The sequence below is a fragment of the Talpa europaea genome, assembly GCF_964194135.1.
Source record: "Talpa europaea genome assembly, chromosome: 10".
In the NCBI taxonomy this organism is placed as follows: Eukaryota; Metazoa; Chordata; class Mammalia; order Eulipotyphla; family Talpidae; genus Talpa; species Talpa europaea.
In genome coordinates, this window is record NC_140077.1 from 95,627,148 (window position 1) to 95,644,222 (window position 17,075).

General features: G+C 39.9%; 1 protein-coding gene across 1 annotated transcript in view; it reads left to right on the forward strand.

The window, feature by feature from the left end:
- Positions 1 to 15,862, forward strand: part of ADAM7 (ADAM metallopeptidase domain 7) — a gene marked incomplete at both ends in the record, with an annotated part of 60,416 nt that extends 44,554 nt beyond the window's left edge. Inside the window, 9 exons of the mRNA XM_084245572.1 lie at positions 36 to 138; positions 1,448 to 1,622; positions 2,863 to 2,943; positions 4,179 to 4,257; positions 4,718 to 4,823; positions 5,681 to 5,780; positions 10,495 to 10,557; positions 11,937 to 11,993; positions 15,779 to 15,862. Of these exons, the coding sequence (XP_084101698.1) occupies positions 36 to 138; positions 1,448 to 1,622; positions 2,863 to 2,943; positions 4,179 to 4,257; positions 4,718 to 4,823; positions 5,681 to 5,780; positions 10,495 to 10,557; positions 11,937 to 11,993; positions 15,779 to 15,862 (848 nt within the window). The remainder of the gene's footprint in view (positions 1 to 35; positions 139 to 1,447; positions 1,623 to 2,862; positions 2,944 to 4,178; positions 4,258 to 4,717; positions 4,824 to 5,680; positions 5,781 to 10,494; positions 10,558 to 11,936; positions 11,994 to 15,778) is intronic.
- Between the last annotated feature and the right edge of the window lie 1,213 nt (positions 15,863 to 17,075).

Below are 17,075 nucleotides of genomic sequence, written 5' to 3' on the forward strand. Positions count from 1 at the left end.
TTGTTTTACTCTTATCACATCACTTTGGATCCCAGAGGCAAAAGACAGTCCTGATAACTGTTACAAGATGAATAAAAAAGGAAATAAATTTGGATACTGCAAAAACAAGAAAAATGGATTAATTCCCTGTGAGGAAAAGTAAGTGCCTTATCAAGAAATATTAGTGTCCTCTAAGAAGTGTTTCCAAAATCAGAACAGCTTTTGTTCTGACCACTGCTGACCTCTTTTTATTGAGAAGATTAGCAACAAAGGGAAGGGGGGAGCACTTGCCCCAGCAGAGCCAACTGACATTTATGTGCTGCAGCCGTGAGCTACATACAGCACATGAGCTACCGGCCATGGGATATAGGATGGAAGATGGGAAAGATTGAATATCTTAAGAGATTAAAAAAAAGAAGGAAAATAATTTACTAAGAAATAAAAGAAAGCAAAAGGAGGACTGGGTAGATTAGAAAAGAGGAAAAGGAAGGAAAGAAGAGAAGCCATAATAAAAGGTAGAAGCTGAAATTGGAAGAGAGAATGGGAGGATTGGTAGCTAGGTCTCATTTTATTTATTTATTTATTTATTTTTAATAGAGGCATGTTTATTTTATTTATTTATTTGTTTGTTTGTTTGTTTTGTTTATACAAGCACTGGGTACAGTCAGAAGCGCGGGAGGGTGAGAGAATTCACCAGAGCCAGAGGGGGGAGCAGAGCAGGCAGAAGGACCGAAGTATACTGCTGAGGGGAGCAGCGGGCGGCAGGAGAGGTCTGCGCGCCGCGTGGGACCCTCCTCTGGTGGCCGGGGAGCAGCCGGGGATCCAACCGGCGCCGCAGAGGCTGCGGGCAGCTTTGCAACCCAGCGCTCAACGCTGCGCCACCAGGGAGGCCCTAGGTCTAATTTTAAAAAGCAAGAGCTGAATCTGATTTGTTACTAATATTCTGCAAGGCTTTTTTGTGTGCCATAAAACAGGATTTTGACTGAAAACAATAATGAAACCTACAATCAAAATCAAAATCTAAATATACTAGGTGGAAACAGGCAGCCTCTTAACTTCCAACTGCTCTTTAATCTGTAAAAGGGTCTTATAATAACAACAGCATGGGTTTATGTCAGAATCAATTAATGAGACTCTTTCTTGCTCTATACAAGAATCATAATGTCCTGATTATAGTTATGCTAATTAAATCATGAATAAGAACTATTCTTCTGTAAGTTGGAGCTAATATTGATTTGTGACAATTACAGAGATGTCAGAGAAATACAATCATTTACATTTGTACCTGCCCTTTTATGGTAGGTAAATTACAGGACTTCATTTAATAATTTACCTTGGGTTTTCTGGCCCCTCTACAGCCTACTGATAAGCCTGCCTCTGGAAATATTGACCTGGCTACTTGCTGCCTGCTTACTCTCTAAAGTTCTATTTCTAGTCTCAGGTACGAGGATATCTCTCTTTCTTTCAGAGATGTCAAATGTGGAAAACTACACTGCACCAGAAAGCAGCTCCCATCTCTTCTTGAGGAAGAAGAAATTGATCACCTCAAGACAGTTAAAAAGCAGAATAGCACCGCTGAATGCAAAGCCCTCACTGGAGATGTTGGCCTGGTTGCTCCTGGAACTAAATGTGGAGATGGAAAGGTAATATGGAAGCACCTTGCTTTATTAAAATTTCATAGTTCAGGGCCTTCCTGGAGGTGCAAGGGATTAAACTGCACTATGAAGCAATCTGCAGCTTCTGCGTCATGAGTTCGATCCCCAGCCAGCCAGGGAGCAACCCACATGGCACAGCAGACCTCTCCTGACTCGCCTGCTGCTCCCCTCAGCAGTGTGTTTCAGTCAGTCTGCTTGTTCTGTTCCCCACTCTGTCTCTGGTGAATCTTCTCACCACCCCCATCTCTGGCTTGTACCCCAGCTCTTGTATGCATAAATAAATAAATATTTTTTTAAAATAAACAATTTCTTGATTCAACCATATTGAAACACTGGATCCTGTCATTGGTTTCAGGTGGCCTATATGAGACTAGAAAAAAATTGCGAACTGTTTAAAATTGAACAAAGTAATAATAACACTACATTAAATGTTCATTTTACTTAATCTCTGCTATATAAAATATATAAATATTATAAATGGGCTTTATTAGTATCAGACAGTAGTCATCTAATGGAATTTTGACATAATCTTTTAATTGACTATGAAATAGCCATACATTCTTCATTTATTTTATTCACTCAGCCATATTTTCTACATGATCTCAGTGATGACACTGGACACTGATGATACAAAGATGAATGTACTTGAGAATTTCATAGATTTAATTAAATATAACATTATAATCCAATACAAGTATTTTTCATAGTGGTATAATCAATATGTGGGTTTGAGTTGTTGCAAAACTCTCTTTGTAATTGTCTCCTTTATTGTATATACAAACGTGGCAACATTAAGTGACAATGTTTTTGTTGTTTTGTATAAGGAAAGACTGTAACACGTTAAGCTGTAAATTATTTGAAAATTAATTATTAAGTAAAGGTTCTTATAAGGGGGAAAAAAGACAAAATAATATATCTCAATAATTCCACTTAGTTGAGTCTGAAATACTGGAAGATCAACATGTGTTTGAAAATAGTGTGTGCCCGTGTTCAGTCATGTACATAAAAATCCATTCCACAGGGAGAAGCAAGAGGACAAACAACAAACATGAAAGATTTCAGTACAAAGAAATACAAAGACTGGTATTATTATCAGATATACACCAAACGTTAATGGAGGATATCTTTCTCCCAGGAAAAGTCTACATATGGTTTTTCACAATACAAAAAAAATATGTCAATTGTCAAGACAGGCCATTTTAATTCATACTTGCTACTTCATTTCTAGGTGTGCATCGATAGTGAATGTGTGCATATTGAAAACGCCTACAGTTCAACCAGTTGCTCCTCTCAGTGCGATGATTATGCTGTAAGATTTGACTCCATTTTAAACTCGTAGTTTTTGTGCTTAGGACTTCATCCTGAGTCTCTCTGTGTTTATTGTGATTATTTTAAGATCAAATATATATATTTAAGATTCATTTTTTCAAGTTTGACCAAAACTGATCCAAAGAGTCAAATCAAGTATTGCACATAGATATTACTGGTATTGTAGATATAAATTTTATTACTGAACTGGTAATCGAGAAAATCAATAATTTGTATACAGATGAAGTTTAATCTAAAGTTTAAAGTTGGATCTATCATGAGCTCACTTGCAGTTCAATTATACCAATGTCAATATTAGCCTCAAACTTTTGAGGGAAAAAAAACAAAAAAATACATTTTTTAACTCAGTACTGTCCAATACTGTCCAATACTAGCAGTTACTTGTGGCTTGTTTTTGTGGAAACACCTTCCCTAAGGTTGATTAATAAGTAAATATATGAAGTTGTACATTTGTCAGATAGTATTTCAAGTAAATTTCACATCAACTTTGAAAGTGAGTTTGTTGAAGATATGTGAATATATACACTGATTCATATACAATGTTGTAAACCTTTTATTACCTTTGTAAAAATATAATACAGTAGAAATTATAAATCAATAAATTAAGATATAATGAGGGTAAAAATCCCTTAAGTAAAGTAAAATGAAAATAAGAGAAGCCTAAGTGCTATTCTTACATGCACTTTTACAGAGGCAGAACTAGGCACACTGATGCTGTGTGGGAGGAAAGCAAAGGTCTGAACCAGAAAGATGACTGGCCAGGGAACGAACCGGCACTGTAGAGGCTGTACCCAGCGCTCAACAGCTGTGCCACCAGGGGAGGCCCTGGAGAGTGTGCTCTTAACAATTATGTAATGTTCTTGATGAGTCATCACTTTTTGCCACATCATTGTATTCTGTATATCACTAAGCTTAGTTAGAGTCTACTCTATGACTGGGAATGTCCCGCTCTAACTATTCACTTAGTACTGGTGCCTCTGGAAAGATGAGTAAGCCATCTTGTTCATCTGGTTTGAAATTTATCAGAGTCATTCTCTGACTCAAAGACCATCTTCAAAAGTGGTGCCTCCATATTTGTTTGTTTGTCTCCAACATCAATGTTAGTACACAGTTTGGCTAACAAAATGAATAAAAAGTTTGCGTGTGCTAAGTAAAGTGTAAAATATAGCTTATATCTCCCATTTGAGAAAATAATGTGATTGACTTCTCCTGCAGGTGGGTGACCATAAATTCAAGTGTCAGTGTGAGGAAGAACAAGCACCTGCCTACTGGGAAGAAAGTTTAAGTATTACCAGTGAGCATCAAAAATATAATATCTTGCATATTTCAAAAGCTTAGTTAGTGAAAAAGCTTTTTTCTTATTTTTTAAATCTATGTGTGTTGTTTCTCTATGAATAGCATTTTTATTATTTGCATATTAAAAACTCAAATTTGGATTTACTGCATTTGCTTTTCAGAATTAATATATGTTCTAGTTAAATTTGTATTAGGTTTTCAAAGAATCACACAGCAAGGCCATTTCGATAGTCAGTAACTGACAATCAGGCAAAATCTTTCCTGCTGGTTGTGGTTCCCTTATGCATAATGGAATGGTAGGTAGAGTACCAGTTTTTAGTTTATATAAAAAATTAGTATATGGGGAATTAAAGTCCATTAAGGAACAGAAAGCAAACTTGTAACAGTTCAGTTAAATACTAACATGCCAAGGTCCTAAAGTTCACATCTTGTCTCAAGCTCATGATTTGACTTGGCAGATATCTCCATCCTGGTGGTTGTCCTCGTCCTGGTTATTATTGGTGTTGGGAGTGTTGCATTATTAATTCGTCACCAAAAGTGCATTAAGTTGAAGCAAATTCAGAGGTATGTCTTTATTTTTCTACATGTTGAAGGGACTGTTAGTGAAACTTTATAGGCTTTGAGGCCATAGAGGATTCTTTTTTTCTTTTCTTTTTTTAATATTTTATATAATTCTTACATCATTTTTCATTTTTGCACAATGTATGCATTTTCATTTTGGTTATATTCCCCAAACAATTCCACCCCCCTTATTTTGACCCTAATCCTTCCTCTCCCCACCCCCCCTCCTTCGTAGTGTGTCTCTGGTTTATAGTTGCTTGTTGATTTTGATATTTATTTTGTATTAATTAATCTTTTTCCTGGTCCTTTATTTAGGTTTTCTAAATTCCTGCTATGAGTGGGACCATCTGGTATTTTTCTTTTTTTTCTGACTTATTTCGCCGAACATGATCCCATCTAGCTCCATCCATGTTGCTGCAAACTGCATGTGTTTATCTTTTTTGATTATTGAGTAATATTCCATTGTGTATCTCAGTGTGCTATGAAGTTTGGGAACGTTTGTATAAGAACAAAATATGTAGAAGCTTGATTTACAGCTGCTCTGATCTGGATTCCAGGAGGAGACTTTTACTTTTCATAGAGGATTCTTGATGGGGAAAAGTAAAAGTCTCCTCCTGGAATCCAGATCAGAGCAGCTGTAAATCAAGCTCCTACATATTTTGTTCTTATACCAATGTTCCCAAACTTCACAGCACACTGAGATCTTAAGGGCGTTTTTCAAAGAAAATGTTGCTTGCTTCTTCCCTCAGATTTAATTGCTATAGAGTATAAGCAGTATTTTTAAAGTCTTCTAGATGATTTAATGTAAACCACAGACTTAACCTGCAGCTTGTGTCAGTGTTCAATTTTATCTTTAGCAGCCCACCTGGAGACACGCTGGGCGTGGAGAATAAGGGATACTTTGGTGATGAGCTGCAGATAAGGTCTGAGCTGATCTTACAAGGTGTCCGTCCCTTCCAGGTAAGAAACTTTCATTTACAATAATTTAAAGAACTGAAAAGAGCAGTAGATGTGTGTTTGAAGTATAACTAGCCCTAAGTGAGATGGGAGGTGCAGGACAACTTAATGTGGTCCCACCCCAATGAAGCCTTTAGCCAACATGGGGGGAGGGGGGGGACCAAGACTCCAGCAAAGGTGAAATTATAAGCAAGACACTATTTCAGAGAAGATTATATTGGTTAAATATTGATTTGTATAGACAATTGGGAAAGTTACAAACAAACAATATTATGGATCATTAAGCAAGTTTTAATGAATTTAAAAGAATTAAGAACATACAAAATATGTTCTCAAATATAATTATACTGAACAGGAAACAGAAAGATTTGGGGGGCCTAACTGGTGGTGCAGGGGTTAAAGTCTCAGCTATCAAGCTATCAACAGCCATTGTGGCTTGAGTTTGATCCCCAGCCAGGAAGCTGACCCACATGGCGCAGCAGACCTCTCCTGTCTCACCGCAGTGCTCCCCTCAGCAGTGTATTTCAATAGATCCACCTGTTCTGCTCCCCACTCTCTCTCTAGTTAATCCTCTCACCACCCCACCCCGTGCTGCACCTCTGTCCTACACCCCAGTTCTTCTACTCAAAAATCAATAAAAATTTTTTTAAAAATTAAGTCTTCACATATGAGCAATGAACAATCAAAAAAGTGAAATAACAAAATACCATTTTTCATACCATGAAAAATATGAAGTTCTTAAGTATAAGTCTGACAAGAAAAATGTATAAAATCTATACATAGAAAACTGTAAAATGTTGATGAGAAGAATTAAGAACAAAATAAATGAAAAATAAATGAAGTGAAATACATGTTTATGAATCAGACAACTCAATATTGCTGGTTGTCAATTCTCCCTAAATTGATCTATAGATTCAAAACAGTTCCAATCAAAATAGCACCAGATATAGCACTAAAAATGAGAAATATTTAGCAATAAATCTGATAAAGTATGAGCCAGAAATGTCTGTAGAAAATTGTATTACATTGATGAGAAAAAAATTGTAAGAACCTAATAAACAGAAGTATATAAATCCCCACATGTAAGGTCAATTGATTTTGTTACAAAATCTCAAAAATAACTCAGTGGAGAAACACTAGTCTTTTCACAAAAGATGATAGAACACTGGATATTCCTATGTACAAAGATAAACATAGGAATATGTTTAATATCCTTAAAGCATAGACATTAACTCTCACTGAAACACAGACATCAAATTATTTTTCTTGTAAAAAATTAAAAATAAAAAATGTGCAAAATTAAATTATAGTGTTTGTAGATAAATATTTGGGCTTAAAAGATTGTCATTATATTATTAGAACTCTGTATTAAGTCAGGAAAGTGATTAATTTGGGGGGAGAAAGTGGAAGGTAATAATAATAAAAAATTTGAAATGACAAAATTTTATTTCTTAACCAAAGCAGTGATTACATAGATATTTATTTTATATAGTTTATTAAGCTGTGTATCTGTATTTGTGTGTATGTTTTAATCTGCATTATATATTCCCATGATATGATCACAAATAAATAAGGTTCTGGAGATGTGGACCATGAAAACTTTCACACATAGCTAATGCAAATTTAAATGGCACAACCAATGGGGAAAAAGTACTACATATTAAAACTGATCATACTCACACCCTGATCAACTCTACCATATGTGAACACACCCAACAGAAATGTTTACGTGTAGGGCGTCCCCGGTGGCGCAGTGGTTGAGTGCTGGGTTGCGAAGCTGCCCGCAGCCTCTGCAGCGCCAGTTCGATCCCCGGCCACCGGGCGTGAGTCCCACATGGCGCGCAGACCTCTCCTGCCGCCCGCTGCTCCCCTCAGCAGTTGGTCTGCCTGTTCTGCTCTCCCCTCTGGTTCTGGTGAATTCTCTCACCCTCCTGCGCTTCTGACTGTACCGAGTGCGAGTATAAATAAATAAATAAATCTTAAAAAAAAAAATGTTTACGTGTACATATCAGAAATCATTAAAAAAAAAAAGTTTACGTGAGCATTCATTGCAAGAAATGAAAATAATACAAATAAATGCCCAATAAAAATAAGGGATAACTAAATTGTTAAATATTTATACAATGAGGGCATCCGCTGGTGGCGCAGGCAGTTGAGCGCTGCGCTGTGAAGCCTGCCGGCGAGGGTCCCACCTGGCGCTGCAGACCTCTCCTGTCTCGCCCGCAGCTCCCCTCAGCAGTGTATTGCATCAGTCTGCCTGTATTGCATCTGTTCCCTGCTCTGTCTCTGGTGAATTTTCTCACCCTCCCGCACATCTGGCCTATACCCCGGTTCTTGTATAAATAAATAAATCTTTAAAAAAATATTTATACAATGAACACTCCAGAGAAAGAATAATAAATAAACCACTCATATCTACATCAACATGGATGAAACTTGCAAACAGTGCTAAACAAGACACCAAATCCAAAAGCAGGCTGTCTGATTCAATTTATATCAAGTTCAAGAACTGGCAAAGCTAATCTATGGTATTGCAAGCCAGGGATGTGGTTATTATAGGGAAGAAGGTGTCTTCAGGTGGGGCACTACAGTATTGTTCGTGGATCTTGGTTGATTACACAGATGTGCTCTCTATGCTTAATATTGTGCATTTCTTTGGGTGTATTTTACATTAAAGGAAAAAGCTTATTAAAATAAGAAGACCTAGAAAAAAATTGATGATCCTGCAAAAGTCCCTACAGTTAGTGACTTACTGAGTGTCTTTTTAACAACACATGTTTCCGCTCACTGTGAGTGTAGATTAACAGCTACAAAGACATTCCTTTAAAAAAAAAAAATCAACGATGAAGAAAGAATTCTCAATAAGACTGTACCATTGAAAGTGCCCACCTCATTCCCTGTGAGAAGGGAGCGGAAGGCTTAAAGCTTCCCGTTCCCACTAACCAGTATTTGCTGCAATGCGAATGAAAATATGTCAAGCATTTAAAAATTGCGATTGGGTTGACACTGATCTTGATGCTCAGTTCCAAAGGTTTTGATTGGTTTGCCCAATTCTGCATGTCCCATAAACCCTGTGTTTTTCACTTCATTCTGCTGCAACCACGTCATCCCAGGCACAGGTGTTTGTCATTGTGGCAGAAATGCTTCCGCTGAACCTCACGTGGGAACTTAGAATTGGATAGTTAGTTCATCTTTCTCTGGTTAGGCTTATCATTTTTATTGATTATCACTTTTATTATGCTAGTGGTGACCCCCAGGATGGTAAAAACAAGTCTTAATTGTCCACTTGAATGGACAGACAATATCGTGTGATAGTTTTTAAGTTTACACTGACATTTCCTCTTGTAAAACCATAAGATGTTAATATCAGTCTCTTATTTACCTTGAGATTTAACTAAGACACTGAATGTTAACGTACTCAGCCTGATGTTTGGTATATATTTAGCACTTGATATGTGGTAATTATCTAGTAAGCCTCGTGTGCTGTGGCAGCTACTTTCTTAATTACATTTTTCTTAAATTAATATGCAAAAACTGCTCTCCCAGAGAAAGGAGTCACATATAGTTGGCCTGAGCATGTGCTCAATGATGAATAATCACAGAGGCAGCCGAGGTTTCAATTAGGGCCTGGGACATACTTGTTACATATATAGAATATAGGTCCTTAAAGGCGTTTGTCTTTTATTTTATTTTATTTTTAAGATTTATTTATTTACTTACTTACTTATACAAGCACTGGGTACAGTCAGAAGCGTGGGAGGGTGAGAGAATTCACCAGAGCTAGAGCGGGGAGCAGAACAGGCAGACTGACGAAGTACACTGCTGAGGGGAGCAGCGGGCAGCAGGAGAGATCTGCGCACCATGTGGGACCCTTGCCAGCGGCCGGGGATCAAACTGGCGCTGCAGAGGCTGCAGGCAGCCTCGCAGCCCTGCACTCAGCCACTGCGCCACCGGGGAAGGCCCTGTCTTCTAGTTCAATGAGGGAACATCTGATTTTAATATTTATTTATTTATATGAGTAAATTCAATTCACTACTGATGGTGTAATACATTGTATAGGAGTGTTGAGACCCTCCAATCTCACCTCAGCCTTCTTGTATTATTTGTCATAAAATTTTATAAATAATAATGATTTAGGTGATGGTTGTTTATCAGATTGGTTATTCATCAGAATTCAGTTTTCAGCAAAACTGTATTTTCAGAAAGGTCTGCAAAAATTAATGCAGATTGTTTGGTTTTTTCCTCTGGCACTCAGTGCCTCTTACGTCCTATTTCCACCGGACCAGTCTTGCTGGCTGTGTTCAGGTCTGCTGGCGGTTAACAGAAAGCACTTTAAGGACAGTAACCTCAACCAGATGTATCTGTATTGTAATAGCAAGTTCTGAAGTTTCTCCTTTGAAATTTAAATCATCAAGGTCTAAAACAACATAGCTGGTTGTGGCATTTCAGGCATTCAGACACTTAGAGAATTATTTGGAAGCTAACAGGCTGCCGTACTACTTAAAAACCCTCACTATTCTCAGGTGTGTGCTCACGTCACAGACTCACCTGTGACAAGAAAACCACCGAGGGAAGAATATTGTTTGCATATATATTAATATTTGTATGTTCACTAGAACAGTATTCCAGAGGTAGTTGGAAAATTTATTTTATGGGCTTGGGAAACAGTCATACTTGCTTGAACACTAATTGTACTAATAATATCTCTTTTCACCAGCGAAGAACTGAGTCTTTAGAGAGACTTCCAACCAGCTTTTCAAGTCCTCACTACATCACACTGGTAAAGTCCCCCATCCTCTGTTGGTTGGTCCTGCTAGTGCGTCCCATTTCAATAATAATTTTGATGCCATTAAAAATTCACTGGTTCCTCAAAAAGCTCCAATAATATGACATTGTGCTCTGATTCGCAGCAGAAATAAAGGCACTTTCTACTTCAGGCAAGCACACAGTCAGATACCATCTTTATTTAAAATACCGGCATTGTGTCTGTTGTGAATGCTTATAAAATAATTTTCATGATCACAGCAATTTGGTGACATCATTTATCCTGATTACTGAACTTGTTTGTGCCCCTTAAATGTTTCTCCTGAGACAGATGCTCTCCCTGCTCACCTGGGCTGAGCGCTGGTTCCCGAGTCCTAAGGCAGGGATGGCACCATAGCCCCGTGGGCCTGAGGGCTCCCCACCAACTGTGGAGGTGCATCCCCAGGGTCAGTATTTCTGTGAGAGGTACAAATTAGCCAAATTAGCACACACATGCTTAGAGACAAAAATCCCAAAAAAGATATTAAATAACCTCTGGGATCACCTGACCTGCTGAGTCGCTTTAGCTGCCTTTGTACCTTCACCACCACACAGCTTGACTCGCCTTCTGCAGAACTGGGCTCTGAAAGCACCAAAATTCTTAATTACATGTTTTTGAAGTCAACAATTCTCATTATGCTTTTTTTTTAAGTTTTATTTATTTACTTCTTCTTAGAAGAACTGGGGTGCAGACCAGAGTTTGTGGGGGGTAGGAGTGAGAGACTTCACCAGAGACAGGTGGGGAGCAGAACAGACAGATCTACTGAAATACACTGCTGAGGGGGGCAGCAAGGGAGACAGAGAGATGTCTGCTGCACCATGTGGGTCAGCAACCTGGCCGGGGATCGAACTCAGGCCGTCACAGTGGGCCCTTGTGGTGATAGCATTGTGACTTAACCCCTAGGCCACCAGGGAGGCCCTCATTATGCTTTCTTTATTACAGACTAAAAGAGTATGATTAAAATAATGTTGGCTGTGGCTCCCCAGAATCCTCAACACAAAAAAGTATCTTAGAATGTGTGGCCTGCTTAGGGTGGGACACTTCATCTCTCTGTTACACCACTCTCAATCAGTGCAGTCCATTGTTATAAACAGGTTTCCCTGGGATTTCAATATATTATTTGAATGAATTTTTTTTTGAATCTCTTAAATATATTGTCAAGAGAGATTCGTAAGATTTATAAGGAAAAATGCTTTGTGGAAACATTGAACTTAACCAGAACTACCCTCTCCCCCAAAGTGTTTACAAACTTAAGATTTTTCGGGGCTCAGGGAGAGGCGCTGTGTGTGTATATTGCTCACAATTTGCTGCGTCACTGCGTTCAGTTCCCACATGACATCCTCTGTTGATTATAGAGTCCCGCAAGTAATGACATGAGAGGAACAGCAGAACCTAACTCAAATGCCAAATTGGTAAGTTCCTGAGTCAGCTGCAGGCTTTGCTGGTACTTCTGCCTACTCATCCCGCCCACCCCAGCCACTACAGCCCAAGGACTGGGAGGTGAAGGCAGCCAAAACCTGCTGGCAGCAGCAGTGACATTTTCCTGCCCTCAATGGGGCTGGAGGCACTCTGCACCCCGTACCCCTTCAGCAGGTCTGGGTGTAACAGTGTCGAAGGGCGGGGCTGGGGGGGACAGCAGTACTGGGTCAGGAATCCCAGAGCTGCTTTATGGTGGGCTCTGCTGGGAATCCACCTTGTTGGCCACTGCCGCTACTGCTGCCTGCAGCTAGAGGGCGTTGCTGCGCTGGAGCGGGCCCAGTGGGGCCCCATGCTTAGCCCTGCAGCCTCTGGTGCAGGGGTTACTGTTGCCTCCTCTGCCCAAGCTTGCTCCAGCACAAGGCAACCTGACCACTGTGACCTCAAAGGGTGTGCATACCCTGGGGCGGCGTGGCAGGGGAACCACTGGTACCTGCTGTTACTCGGGCCTCTGTGTGCACTGGGCGAGACTGGAGAAGTCTGCTGCACCATGTGGGTAGTTCCCTGGCTGGGCAGGGATCTAACTGGTGCTTCAGAGGCTGTGGATAGCTTCACAGTGCAGTGGTTAACCCCTTGATTGCCTACATTTCAGAAGTTTTGTCTTCTTTCTTCATATATACATTCATTGATATCTGCTAAGTTTCTACAAGGTACAGAGTTAATATACAGCATCCACCTTCAAAGCATTCCTACTAGGAATCTTGCCCAATACTCTTTCCCAGTTGGGACATTTTTAACAGGGAAGGGCATTTCTAACAGGGTTTGCATGCCACAGTGATGAACCTGCCTCAAACCAGGGAGCACAGATAGACTCAGTGCAAGCAAACTGCTGGCATCCTGCAGTGCAAAACAAAATGGCTGCCTTTCTTTTGTGATCGTTTTGTTCATGTTATAATAATTGCTTAATTAGTCACAGATAAGATCTTTAGAAAATGCAATACAACATAATCCAGAAAAATTATTAGGAATTATTAAATACCAATGAATAACTGAAATACAACATACTTACAGATTTTATAGTAAACCACTCATTTGTTCACCATTTGTTTCTATTTAGAATTTGCAACTGGATATTCAAAATGGCTGTGCAAAGCTCGGTTGAAGATTTGGATGCAAGATCTTCACAGTCTTCTCTTGATCCTGTTACACAATTTTCTGGTAGTTTTTCCAATATGCGTTATCCATATAGAAAATGTTTAAGAGAAACAACTTTGTGAAAATACTTGCCTGTAGAATGCACCTCCTGTAGCATAGGCCTATGTTACCAATAAATTCTTAGCATTTTTCAGGTGCTTTTTTAGATCAACATAAAAAATCTAGTATTTTCCCACAAAATTTTAATCAGATTCATTAAAAAAATAGTCAACACTTAGAGAATGGTGACTTACAATCCTTAGTATAATAAAGAAAACACTGTTTACAGAAATTTATTTCTTTAGGAGCATAAAAGCATTTCTCTTAGTCTGAACAAGACGTGATTACCACTAATACTGGTTCCAGTGAAATTTTTTCCTGCAAAAATGCCAAGACAATCAGTACATTTAATTCCACTAGTTAATTGAAAGGTAGAGGACTATACAGCTCATTCCCCATCAATAAAGAACGTGAAATAGTCACCTTATCTACAGAATAGTTCTCAGAATCATGATGGACCTGAAATACTCCTGATTATTCTAAATTCCTAAGTGCTTAGAATTCCTTAAACCCTCACAGAAGAATTCAGGGGATTGCAAGAATTTCAGAAAATTAATTCCAGTTGAGAAAAAAATACTCATAATTCCCATGAACAGCTTCTGAGAGCCTTACACCAAGGGATTTGTGCACTTCCCATGTAATACCTGTGATCTCTCATCCTCCCTGACTGTTGATTATAGTGCGTGGGGTGTCCTGAAAATTATTTCAGTTATTTCTTACACTGATGCTTCTCAACATGTTCCCCTTTGTTTTGATTTTCTTTTTAACTATTAAAGCTATGTGCAATTCTTTTTCATTTACTGAAATAAAGCTTTCAATTGCTAACTGCAAATTTTCTCATTCAATTAAATAAAGGCTGCAAAATTGGGAAAGAAATGGGTTGTCCTTGGTGAAAGAGCTTCTGTTCTGTTGACTAGCTTGACATGCCCTGCCTGAGAATAGCGAGGACAGCAGTGAGTCAGCACTTTACACCTAGTCGGCACTGCCGTTTCAATAAAGACCATTCCTTTAAGAAAGAATATTGATAAAGGTGTGTACTTAAAGTGAAAAATGCTACTGTAGCTTTTTTAATGTAAATTTGTGAAAATCCATCTCCCATGCATACTAAACTTATTAAAGCAAACAACAGTCCCTGAGATCCACCATGAAGGTGAAACCTGACCCAGAGGCACAAGCCTTGGAGCAAAACCTGCTCTTTCACAGCCTAAGCAGCACAATGTGCTGTCTTTGCCTGTGCCTCTGCCCACTCACCCACGCCCAACCCAGCCACTACAGCTCAAGGACTGGGCGGTGGGGGCAGCCGAAACCTGCTGGCAGCAGCAGTGATATTTTCAGGCCCTCAGTGGGGCTGGAGGCACTCTGCACCCCGTACCCCTTCAGCAGGCCTGGGTGTAACAGTGTCGAAGGGCAGGGCTGGGGGACAGCAGTACTGGGTCAGGAATCCCAGAGCTGCTTTATGGTGGGCTCTGCTGGGAATCCACCTTGTTGGCCACTTCCTCTACTGCTGCCTGCAGCTAGAGGACGCTGCTGCGCTGGAGTGGGCCCAGTGGGGCCCCATGCTTAGCCCTGCAGCCTCTGGTGCAGGGGTTACTGTTGCCTCCTCTGCCCAAGCTTGCTCCAGCACAAGGCAACCTGACCACTGTGACCCCAAAGGGTGTGCATACCCTGGGGCGGCGTGGCAGGGGAACCACTGCTACCTACTGTTACTTAGGCCTCTCTCTGCAGCCTGAGCCCTAGTGGGACCAATGGTGGTGGCCAGTAAAATACCGACCAGCTGCTGCTGCCCTCTGCCACCTGTGAGGGCTGCAGGCAGCTGTGCCTCTGGTGCAGGGCAACCACTACACCCCTACCACTAACATCAGCCTCCTGCTGCCTGTCACTACCTGGGTGCTGACCAGAGGCAGGAAACTTCCGGAAATCAAACCCAGCTTAGCTGGGAAGGATCTGCCCGCAGGCAGGAAACCTCTGCTTAGGCTTCCACCACTCAACCCTCCAGATGAACTCTGCTGGGGTGGGGGCGGGAGGAGAGGTGGGGGTGGCACCAATAAAACTACACCTCCTGCTGCTTAGGCTGTGAAAAACCGGTTTTGCCCAAGGTTTGGTTCCTGACTAGGGTAGCCTGTTTTAAAAGGACAGTTAGATATTCGTGTTTCTCTGAACAAAACTTAACACTGATGCGTAATGTGTATTTTGGTGATAACTTAAGATCACCTTCTTGACATGTTAGTTTTGCTATTGTTCTCAAATATTTTCCAGAAAGCTCATCATCACTATTGCCACCACCTCCTCTGTCTTGGAGTCCACATATTAACGTCCAGTTTTGTTTTGCTTTTTCAGATTTCTGTTCTCATCTCTAAATGTAAATATGTCTGGTACCTAAGTGCCTCATTGCTTTCTACCTACAAAGTCTCTCTATACTTCTATTCAGTGTCTCTGTTCTTCAGAAAACTCGAGGAGTTTTCTGAGAGTTAAGTCCTGTTTTATTTTAGGGGGTGCATTCCACACTTGCCCATACTGCTTATCCTAGACGCTGGAGACTCTGCCTATAGCCCTTCCCTTTGCTGTCATGACCTGCTCTGTTTCTTACGGAACTCCTCTTTCCAGTGCCTGATATTTGGATTATTTCCAAATATCAAACAGCCACTTTGCCTTTTACTTGAGGCATTGTTTTATCAAATGATTATAGAATTAAAAAATGCACAATTTATGAGCTAAAATTGGAAGTCATAGTCTAAAGAAAAGTTAACACTTTCTTTTTAGAATGCAAATGTATAGCAGGTCAGCCCACACCCAACCCATCAGTGAAGTTCCTAGAATGACCACTAGGTGGCCACATAGCAAACTAAATCTGTGAATAGGAAAAATGGTAGATAATTTTATCCCTTTGTCAGATAGTCCTAGACCTTCAAAATAACTTACTTTAAATAAAGTTACTATGAAATTTGTTCAATTCCATCCCTTGTTATTAATGATATAACTCTAGGGGAATATGATCAGACAAAAATTCCTTCTCTGCCAGGGTCATGGCTTGAGGGACACAGATTGAGTTCCCCAAACACCTGGAAGCTGGACACACAGTCTGAAAGCTTTGAATCAGGATTTAAAATTGGAGAAATCCTATTCATTTGCAAGATGTCTTGAAATTGACATATAAATAGCCCCAAATAACCCAGTCTCCTGAAAACTACTGTAGGTATCTAGTTTGGGGGTTTGTTTTAATTTTGCATTATTGTTTACTATTTTTTCTGAAGGCCAGCAAATTAGTCACTGCTGCCATGGAAGCCTTAGAGACTTCTGCTTTCTAGAGGGAAGGGATAATGGATAGAAAATGTCAGGAAAAGCACAGCCCATGTGACTTAATGTGTCTTTGCCATGGACCACTGATGACAATTGATGTCCTTCTACTAATCATCACCAAGGAGTGAACAATATTGATTAGACTCCTGAGCTTATTGGAAGCTTCCTGATCGCTTTCTGATGGCCAGGCTTTTAGGGAACTTAAGAGCTGTTATGTAGGGAAGTGGTTGTCTTACAGTCTTGACAGAATCCATTAACATCTTTCTGCAGGAAAAGCTGTGATGGTGAGCTATATGTAATGGATATTGATTGCTAAAAAAAGAAGATACATATAACTTTAAACCTCAGGCATCTCCAGGGACAAAAAATATAGAAGAAAGAGCTTAAGGACCATAGGGAAGCCAGCTGGGAAGAAACTGTACCAGAACTGTCTTAAAGAATCTTAGATAAGTGAATTCAAAAGCCAAGTTCTTCTCGCTCAAGGATACAATGATTTGCTACAAGGACAGCATTTATTGAGTGCACAG